Below are 10,330 nucleotides of genomic sequence, written 5' to 3'. Positions count from 1 at the left end.
ACAATTTCTCTTTGTACTGAATGATGAAGTGTCTCAAAGCTACGGAGGAATAAAGGAGATAGAATTCAATCTTTTAATACACCTTTAAATCCAGACTTGAACGTGTCATTAATTAATTGAAATGGGAATTACATTTTAAAAATTGTCCTGAAATAATTTAAAAACTCTTTAAAAAAATTTGGGGGAGTTTGCAACTTGGAATAGTAATTTGCATATCAGTTTCCTAACCTGAAAACTTCGTATATAAAAGCATTTGTAAGTAGAGTTACCACTATATCTGTTCTGTTTTACTAACTTCTTCTCATTAAGAAAAAGCTCACCAGTTCACATTTGTGCATTCAGGTGTTGGATCTTGTTTGCGATGAGGAGCGGCGCCCCAAATGTCCCGATGTGGCACTCTCGCCTCGGAATGAGTTTGAGGTCGACGGCCGGCGTTTTGGCTCAAGCGTTACAGATGGCGAGGCAAAAACCCACTGGGAAAAGCTGGTCCAGGGAATTCTCAAGGCTGCTTTCACACTCAGCCCGGATGCTCTCAAGACGCTCATGGACAGCTTTGGGGTAACTCTAAGGCCAAATGAACATTTTCACGAAAATGTTTCATTTATTTTTGTCAGGGAGACATTAAGAATATAAGAACTACTTCGCGGTTCAGCTATCACGTGAACTTTTGCAAAGAGAGAGGTGCATTTTTAACCTGGAAAAAAAGGAAAACTCAGATTTAAAAAAAAAAGTTTGAGACAAAAAAAAATTCCTGAAACAATTTGGGAATACAATTTTTATTTGGTTTTGATTTACCAGTTTAAAAAAAGTATCTTTATAAATATATATGTATATATACCGAAAATGACCTTTAGTTTACCTAATACTTCTTCGGCCTCTGTGTTTTTCAGGTGTCTGGCAGCTCAGTGCGAGACCTGGAAGCCGCACTTAGAATGGCTGGTTCCCCCCAGGAGGAGGAGCCATGTTTTAGCGCTCCTGCCGCAACGTTTTGCCGGGCGGGGGACCCCGAATCCCGCGTTTGTGACGGCGGGACTGAGCTTATGCTGGCGTGAGCATCCTGTCTGTCCCTCGCTGGAAGTCACCACTCCTCCGATTTGAAATGCTTTGGACTATCCCGGAAAAAATACCACTTAAGTGAAACAGGCGTTGACTTTCCTGCCTGCGTTTTTGTGAGAAATTAATTAAGCGGATGTCTCAGGAAGTGAAGCGCAGTAATTTAGCTCCACTACTATGGACTTGATCAGGACAAAAAAACACAAAAAAACTTTGCTATGACTTGAATTTGTGCATGAATTGCTTCTGAAGTGTGCTTTTTAGGTCCTTTTTAAGGAAAAAAAAAGATGGCTCCTTTAGCTTTTGAATTCAGCCTTTTCCCCCCTGAATAATAACGGACCAAATTTGCGGGAAGGGGTTAAATCCAACCATTGATTCAAGAACATACATCAGTAGGGGAAAAAATGACACTTGTACTTATTGGCTGCCGTTGACAGTGTATTTACTCACTTGACAGTAACGTTTGGCATATTTCCACTTATAACTTCCTACTGGGCGGCCCGGTCGTTGGTTTAAGTGGTTAGTGTGTCTGTCTCACAGCTCTATGGTCATGAGTTCAAATCCAAGCCGGTCCATATGTGTAGAGTTTGCATCTGTGTGCCTGTGTGGGTTTTCTCCGGGTACTCTGGTTTCCTCCCACATTCCAAAAACATGCATAGGAGGCTGATTGGACACTCTAAAACTGCCCCTTGGTATGAGCGTGAATTGTTGTATCTGTCCTCGTGCCCTGCAATTGGTGTCCCCTGCCTCTGGCCTAAAGTCAGCTGGGATAGGCTCCAGCACCCCCTGTGACCCTGGTGAGGATAAAGCAGTCCAGAAAATTCATGAACTTCCTACTGTTCTAATACAACAGTTCTAGCCTGAAATCCTTAATAGGGCACTCATTAAAATACTACATATTAAAAATACCAATAAATAACTTTTGAGTAGGTCGACCCAGTGGCTTGAGTGGTTAGCACATCAGCCTCATGGGTCTGGGCTTCCGGGTTCATGTCCAGGTTGATCCATGTTCTCCCTGGGCATGTGTGGGTTTTCTCTGGGTACTCTGGTTTCCTCCCACATTAAAAAAAACATGCATGGGCATAGGCTGATTGGACACTCTAAATTGACCCTAGGTAAATGAATGAATGAACTATTGTGTTGTCTGAAGTTGTTTGATCATGAATGCTCGCCTTCCCACTTAAAATGGATTTATTTACTATCGTTCTCAATGGCAGCAGTCAATGAGTTCAATGAAATTTAGTTGAAAACGGATTGCATGGCTCTCACTGTCAATTTTTCTCAGCCATTTTTTATACATATGATGAATAAAGTTTTTTTGTAATACTATTGGTGTGTCACCTCTGTGGTTTAACTTCCTGTTGCTATACTGAAAAGGCAATATTGTAAGAAAGTGACATTTTTCACAAAAGTTCATATTGACAGTAATTTCATAACCTGAAATGTCACCTGTTGAATTATTCGTAAGTAGAGGCATCGTTGTATTTACTTAAATTGCTCCAGACCATTATTTACCACTGGAGGGAGCCACATTTGCCGTTTTCAGAGGTGGAAAAATCTTATTTAGTGCCATTACAAAGTATCACCATACCTGTCAACTGGTACGTTCTCGCCGTAATTGGTACAACTGAAAGCCCATTTTTATATTGGTACGCTGTACACATGAAAATGGTACGCTAAACGGTGATTTTGAGAAAAAAAAATAAATTAAGGCACTTTCTAGCCATTTTTCACCATCCGCCATTGTTTCTTCCCGGAAACGCATGTCTGCCAAGTGATATATGTACCGGCGCCTCTGATTGGCTAAAAAAAAAAGATCATGATAAACATTTCGTTTTGTAACACTTTCACCATGTGATTTCCGTTTCCTGTTCCCTTGTTTATGTTTACTTTCATTTGATCAGCTGTTTCTGGTCTGTTTACAAGTCAAGAATACACGCTGTTGTAGTGGAACTTTGAAAGCAATAAACACATAAACATACATTTTCTACTTGTTGTTCGTGATTTTTTACAAAAAAGTAAAGTGGTAAGATTTTCCATGTATTTATACATATATGTAAGGGCGAAAACAAAATTTGGTAAGATCACAAATGGTTCGAGGTTGACAGGTATGTATCACTGTTGTCATGATACTTGTAAGTAAAACGGTTAACTTGATAAGAGATGCCATTTTTAATGCCAAATAGATGAAAAGCCGTAAATATGTGAGTTAAATAAATATGAGTTCTCATATGACTGATTTTCATCCCACTGATGACGGATGACACTGAATGGGCGGCCTGGTGAAGTGAGTGGTTAGCGCGTCGAACTCACAGCTTTGGGGTCCTAGGTTCAAATCCAGGTTGGTCCACCTGTTGGCATGTGGCCTGCGTGGGTTTCCTCCGGGTACTCCGGTTTCCTCCGGGTACTCCGGTTTCCTCCCACATTCCAAAAACATGCATGGTAAACTGATTAGACACTGTAAATTGCCCCTGGGTATGGGCGTGTGTGTGCATGGTTGTCCATCTCCTTGTGCCATGCCTCTGCTGTAGTCAGCTGGGATAGGCTCCAGCACCCCCAGCGACCCTAATGAGGATAGAGCGATTCGGAAATTGAGATGATGATGATGATGACACTCGGATTAGCATTCTCCGTGCTCTTCTAAACATCTGAATTTGATGATTTGAAATAAATAGACCCAAAAGGCCCCTCCTTCGAGAAGGGGCGTCATGAAAATCGGGATTGGCACGACCCACCTTCCGCGTCGGCAGGTGCGTTACGTGCTGATTGCGCGCCTAGACGCACGCAGGCGGAGATGGTTGCGCTATGAGTTTGGGCTTCGGGGGTCCGTCAGGCATGTCTGCGGGCGTCAACAAGTGCTTCTCTATTGAAGCTCTGGTGGGGAAACCGCAGAAGCAGCATCAGCGGCCCGCCTCGGACGAGCCCGTCCGGCCTACCGCGCTCCGCTTCCCGGAGGCCCTTCGACGGCACGCCGTCGTCGCTTCCTCCTCCGCTTCCGTTTCCGCCGCTGCTGCCGCCGGGCTTCTTCTGCCGGGCTTTCCTTTCGTCCGGACCTCGGACTGGTCCGCCGGAACCAACCTCGGACTCCACGTGTTCTGCCGCCAGCCTCCTCCCACCTCGGCCTGGATCTTCCACAACCAACACAAATACGTGCACGCGCTCGCAGGTAAAACATATTATGTATATAAAAGGTTGTTGATAAATGTATATATTGAACGGATTTCCTGACTTTGCGCGATGTCGTTGTATCGCGCAACGTTAGGGAATCTTGTTCATTATATACAAGGAACGTATTTTTATGAAGTAGTACTGTTTTTAAAAAGGGATAGATTCATTTAAATAGGGGGTTCAAATTGGTTATTTTTTGTCTAGTTTAGTTCAGAATTGGTGTATTTTTCATATATTTCTCTTAAAATATATATGACTAAATATATACTTATTTTATTTTTTTAAGTAAATTTTTAGGCCCAAACTGGTTGACGTTTTTTTAATTTATTTTTTTAATCCAAAATGATTGACTTTTTTATTTTCATTACAAATCCTACTATAAAATCTGATTGGATATATTGGACGTTTAGCACACAGCCAATAAACGAAAGTTGAAAATCCTTCAAGGCTTAATTCGTTTGTGTACATCTTTTGCAATTCCATAAAGTAGCTGAAAGGATTTTTTTCCACATCACAGCCATTTAAAAAGTATTTTAAAAAAGATTGAAAGTTTACTTTTTATTTCTTTTTTTCTTTATTATTTAATAATGTATGAATTTTAAAATGTAATTGAGTACATTATTTACAACTATATTTTAGTAAAATAATATTACGGATTTAAAAGTAATCCCCCAACAAATGACACCCGACAAAACAGAACGAACACGCACGCGCTTGCCTTTTTCCTTTGTATTGCTTTAAATGTATTTGTGTGTTTTCCAGTGTTTTTTGTATGCGCGTGTGTTTGTTCGTGTGTATTTGTGTTGTTGTTGTTGTGTTATCATGTTTCTGGGGTGTGTGTGCGCGTATTTTTGTGGTGTTGTGTGTTTGTTTTTGGTGTCCCTGTGTATATTCGGGCTTGCCTTTATGTGAGGATTTTGTGTTTTGGGAGATTGTCTTTGACTTTGTGTGTTCATTTTTGCGCGTGTTTGGGAACGTGACTTTGTTTTTTGCATTGTATTTGTGAACGTATTTCTGTTTGTCTTTTAGTGTGCGTGTGTGCGCGCACGCGCGTGTGTAACATTTGACTTTCAATATTTTTGTGTGCATTTTAACTCGTATTTGTTCATGTCAACTCATGTATTGATGATTTCATTACTGATTAATTTCAGTTTTGATTAAGCTATTTGTATTTTAGCTTATTGTCTCCCAATGGACTTTCAATTTGAATAATATTATTAAATAATATTAGAGTTGGTGCGGCAAATTTAACTCATGAAATAGGACCAAAAAGTAATCACCCCCCCCCCCGTACCCACGCACACACACACACACACATGCACGCGCACACGAACACGCAAACAAACGTGCTGGTTTTCTTTTAACCAAACGTTCAGAATGTATTTTCTTTGTCAGAATTTAATACTTTGGACCCAAGCATCATCCATATTGGAGTCAACATTTGTTGGAGTTAGTTTTAACTCCAAAAATTGAGAATTCTGTTTGCCAAATTATAAAATAGTTTTGAACCCGCCAGGAATTCAACTTTCTATTTCAGAACTGTGAGGCAGATGTGTTAACCACTCTCCCCCAAGATGTGTTTCATTCATTCATTCATTCATTTTCTGTACCGCTTATCCTCATAAGGGTCACTTGAGCCTATCCCAGATTATTGGTGGCCTATTGAACGGCAGACCGCCATTCTCTCTCACACTCATACATACTTAGGGGAAATTTAGAGTGTTCAATCAGCCTAGTATGCATGTTTTTGGGATGCGGGATGAAACTGGAGTAGCCAGAGAAAACCCACTCAAGCCCAGGGAGATCATGCAAACTCTGCAAACTCCACACAGGAAGTTTTGGACCTGGGATTGAACCCTCAACCTCAAAACTGGGAGGCCAACGCACCCAAACCATACACTCATCCACCCATGATTGATTGATTGATTGATTGATTGATTGATTGCTCCTAGTCCCTCCCAATTGAGAAGGATTGGACATCTAATGATATTCAATGTGTTCACAATATCAAACTCCTTTGGGAGGAACTCCCTTGATCCACTATTACACAATTAGCACCTAAAGTTAAAAACAACTGAACTTTTCCAATTCCAAATGGACTACATACGGATACGGAAGCGATCGGGAAGATGGAACGCACAAGTTATTCCCGGGTGAAGCTACGATTTTATTTTACCGTGACTTTGGTGTTGATGAAAGCACGTGTTTTGCATGTGAATGCTACGCGCTAGCCATCGGTTTGTACGTCTTTGTCACGGCTCACTCCGATTCAACCGACGTTTTTGCCTGCGGCGTGATGCCGCCGGCCGATCTCTTCAATGCGACTGTTTACGACTTTGTTTATATGTAAACGATATTAAAGGTTTCAACGAAGGACCTCAAAAATTCAACACAGTCACGTACACCATCGGCCGGCCATTATGGAACCGATGCTTGAGTCTGAATCTTGTCTTTTCCTAATTGACTTCTACTTACACTGAGGAGACCAAGATGAACTTGACAGACATCTTTACGATCCCAGAAAGAGTCAAGATCAAGACTTTTGGGAGTGATGACCAAGACTAAAACACAACATGACTGACACCAACCCTTGCCCAAAAGTCAAATTCAGTGAAGACCGAGTAGAGAACAAGAGACTAAGACCGGACCAACATTTTCACTAAACTATAAATCAGTAAACCTAAAGACTTTTGCTAGTGGGTTACAGTTGATGATTGAGGCATTAACCTCAGTCGCAGTCTGCAGAAGCTCCATGCCTTGTGGACTTCCTGTGAGTGGCTCCAGTTTTTTTACCTAGGTCTACAATGTCTTCTGTGTCTGTCTTGCTACTGCATTTCCCAAATACGGAATGAAATAAAGTTCTAATCTAAATCTGATCTAAAATGATCAGGTTGCTTCTTATTAATTTAGGGTTACTTCTAGTTCAGGGCTTCTGAACCTGAGTTTGATCGAACTCGTTGGTTTCTTCTCTGGGGTTTGGTGAAGCCGCTGCCATGGAGGTCAAGACAGCCTGACTCATCATGTTGACATGCGCCGCTTGGCTATCACTGGCTGCAGATGATCATGGAACGTTGCTTGGCCAATCAGTGCTGCGAGAAATTTAGTGTAGAAGTGAATTGGATTGGATAACGTTATTCATCCCATATTTGGGAAATTTCATTGTGACAGTAGCAAGGAGGGGGAATGCAGATATAGGAAAGGCATAGTTATAAGTTAGAACAACAAAGCAAATCAAAGTAAATGGGATCATTAAGAATCACCAAATCCAATTATTAAGACAGAAAATCAGCAAAAACACTCTTAAAGCAAGATAGTCTGGAATAGTGGGAGCGGGCTTGTAAATTGTACCATAGGGTGTACAATTAGTCCTAGTTTTACCCAACCAGGGCGTCTTTTGTTCAGGTGATGACGGGGACGGCGGGACGGAGAACCTCCTGCTACATGGTGCCTTCTCTCGGAAAGCTAAACGGATCCGAACGGCATTTTCTCCCTCGCAGCTTCTGCGTTTGGAACAAGCCTTCGATAAAAACCACTACGTGGTCGGAGCAGAAAGGAAGCAGCTGGCCTCGGTGCTCTGCCTTACCGAGACCCAGGTGAGCAGGTGAGGGAGGGCCGGCTTCGGGAAAACAAAAGGAAGCCCTCATCCCTCCTCCCGCATAACTTTTAAGTTCCGAGTGCCTCCAGATTATCAAATGTTGCAACCCAAAGTTGCCAAACTGAAATTCAAAGTTCCTTACCGTTGAAATTGGATCATCTTTTGTTCGTTTGGGTCATTTCTATGTCCCTCCCTATTGATATCGGGCCACAACTTTGTTTATTTTGCCGCATTTCTCTTTCCCTTTTATATCCATTTGAGGCCTTTTCATAAATTAGAACAAAGAAATAAGCAAGTATGTATTGCTTTCTCTTTTAAAATTTAAAAAAGAGACAAAAATCTCTATTTTTTCAATTAAATGAATTAAAATTTTTGTGGGAGAACTTTTATGTCAACAAATTACATACACTTATGGGATGGCCCCTGTCGGCAAAGATCCACTGGAAACCAAAACAACGATTCGACTCGTGCCAAAGTTGACTTGTACCCATTTCCCGTTGTCCCTTTTAGGTGAAGGTTTGGTTCCAGAACCGCAGAACCAAACACAAACGTCAAAAGTTAGAGGAGGACTCACTCGAGGTGGAACACAAGCGCACCAAAGGCAGCCAACATGCTAGCAGGTGGCGAGTTGCAACACAGCGAGACCCAGAACAGGAAACAATACCAGACCCTGACCCGGGGCGACGACTCCACCATTCGGCGTTGGACTGAAATGAAGAAGAAAAGATTGCCGGCAGCGAACGGCCACGTTTCTAGACGTCCCATCCATTCCGAAGACATCTATAGCCATTGGGGGCAGGCGAGGTGTCGTATTCTCATTTATCTTCTTCCGCACATTTACCTCATCCTTCTCTCACGTAGCACTTCCTCTTCCTCTCGGAAGTCATGTGACCAAGTTTTCATGCACTTAATCATATATATCATATAAGGGTAGATGTCGAAAGGCTAAAAAAATACTCAATACATGTTTCGATAGTACATACCATATTTACTCGCATATAAGCCGCCCCGGTGTATAAGTCGCACCCTAAAAAATTGCCTTAAAATTGTTGGATTTTACAATTTCGCACCCCGATTCACAATTTTCACCTCCATATTCATGGTTTTAATAACAAGTACAATTGTGTTACTTGGAAAGGAAAATCTAAAGAAAAATTATCACACGTGGTATTTTTGAGATACTGTATGAATTAAAAGCACATTATTAGGGTCAATATCATAAGGAATTAATTAATCTATGAACGGTTGTTTACATACTGCAAAACTGAAAATAACCAATAAATAGTAAATTTTACTTTGCTGAAATCTACTGGTGAAAAAGAGTATAGCAAGTCTTGTGCTCATATAAGATTCAGTCGTGGTTTTAGTTACAAATATGGCTTATACGTGATTAATTGACTAAATTATAGTCATCAAAGTTTTCAAAATCCTATTTTTTCCCATTTTTATCGCCCTATAAAAAGTGGAAACTGTAAATAGTATTTTAAAATGGACTTTGGTATATTTGATTTTTCAATTTAAACGGAGGTCGAATTTGAATATTTTTCATTCTATTCAGTCATTTATTCACAATTTATTAAAAACATAGAGGGACATCAGTAAACATTCTGCTTTTCATTCTTTGATTAACCTCAAAGAAACAAATGAATGAACAGAAAATGTTGTCTTTAAATGTTGTTAAAATTGAGGCGGAAAACATACTGTGAATTGGGGACTGCTGAAATTTACACCATTTTTATTACTACAGCCAAACACAAAGGGAATATTAAAGATGTTCTTTGACGGGCCACACTAAATGAAGTGACGCATCAGATTTGGCCCCCGGACTGCCAGTTGGAGACCACTTGTTGGAAGGAATGGGCCACAAGTTAATTGATCGACAGAACGCGGCTCATCCCCATTGGCTCATATTGCACATCAGACATCTCGTGATATCTATGCACCCTCATTCTAATTGTAAGACCGCTTTGAAGCAGTTTTTCTCTGAAAAAGGGGCGGTGCCAAAAAGAAAAAAAAGTGTGTGCTTCCTGTGTTCATGTTGGAAAAATAAAAATTCCTAAAATGGAATTGTGTCATGTCGGATTGTGTTGCCATGGGAACAGAGAAAGACGCCAACAAGATGGCAGCGATGGAGGACAGGGTGGGGGTTCCCAACCTAAAGTATATTTATTTTAGTCATTTTAGCTTCCCCGGGTATCACAGGGACTGATTTTGGGTAGAGGTAGACTACACTATAGACTGGTCGCCAGTCAGTCGTAGGGCACATGCAAAGATAAACAAAAAAAGTACACTTGAATCCAATTGAATGGATCCTACATCTCCCGAATCAAAGTCAGGCAAAAGAATGCCAATATTTAACTCCAGCTAATGGTTTCCATACATACATTTGAAAAAAAAGAACTTTGCTTCTCTTTCAGAATTCATCATTAAAGGTAATATAGGGTTGAATTGATACTTTTCTTCTTAATAATCTGTTTGAAAATGCGTACAGGAAACATGGGCACAAGCTAAAAA

The 10,330-nt window shown here is 40.8% G+C and overlaps 1 protein-coding gene and 1 long non-coding RNA gene across 3 annotated transcripts; both read left to right on the top strand.

The window, feature by feature from the left end:
- Positions 1-101: 101 nt before the first annotated feature.
- On the top strand, positions 102-1,544 carry LOC144207404 (uncharacterized). The gene is made up of 2 exons (XR_013328649.1): positions 102-558; positions 891-1,544. It is a non-coding gene; the product is annotated as an uncharacterized LOC144207404 (long non-coding RNA).
- Positions 1,545-3,761: 2,217 nt separating this feature from the next.
- Positions 3,762-9,883, top strand: emx3 (empty spiracles homeobox 3). Of its 2 annotated transcripts, XR_013328656.1 has the most exons (4): positions 3,763-4,219; positions 7,624-7,814; positions 8,327-8,620; positions 9,564-9,883. XR_013328656.1 is itself a non-coding variant. In XM_077732911.1 (3 exons), exons 1-3 carry the CDS (start codon positions 3,859-3,861, stop codon positions 8,525-8,527), a joined length of 753 nt encoding a protein of 250 aa, XP_077589037.1. In that variant the 5' UTR covers positions 3,762-3,858; the 3' UTR covers positions 8,528-9,883. The 2 variants fall into 2 exon arrangements, 1 of the variants encoding a protein (XP_077589037.1); XM_077732911.1 differs by having other exon boundaries at positions 3,762-4,219; positions 8,327-9,883.
- Positions 9,884-10,330: the final 447 nt, after the last annotated feature.

This window comes from Stigmatopora nigra, chromosome 14 (assembly GCF_051989575.1).
Source record: "Stigmatopora nigra isolate UIUO_SnigA chromosome 14, RoL_Snig_1.1, whole genome shotgun sequence".
NCBI classification, from domain to species: domain Eukaryota; kingdom Metazoa; phylum Chordata; class Actinopteri; order Syngnathiformes; family Syngnathidae; genus Stigmatopora; species Stigmatopora nigra.
The sequence above is the reverse complement of the archived record's forward strand: the minus strand, read 5'-3'. Positions and strand labels throughout refer to the sequence as shown.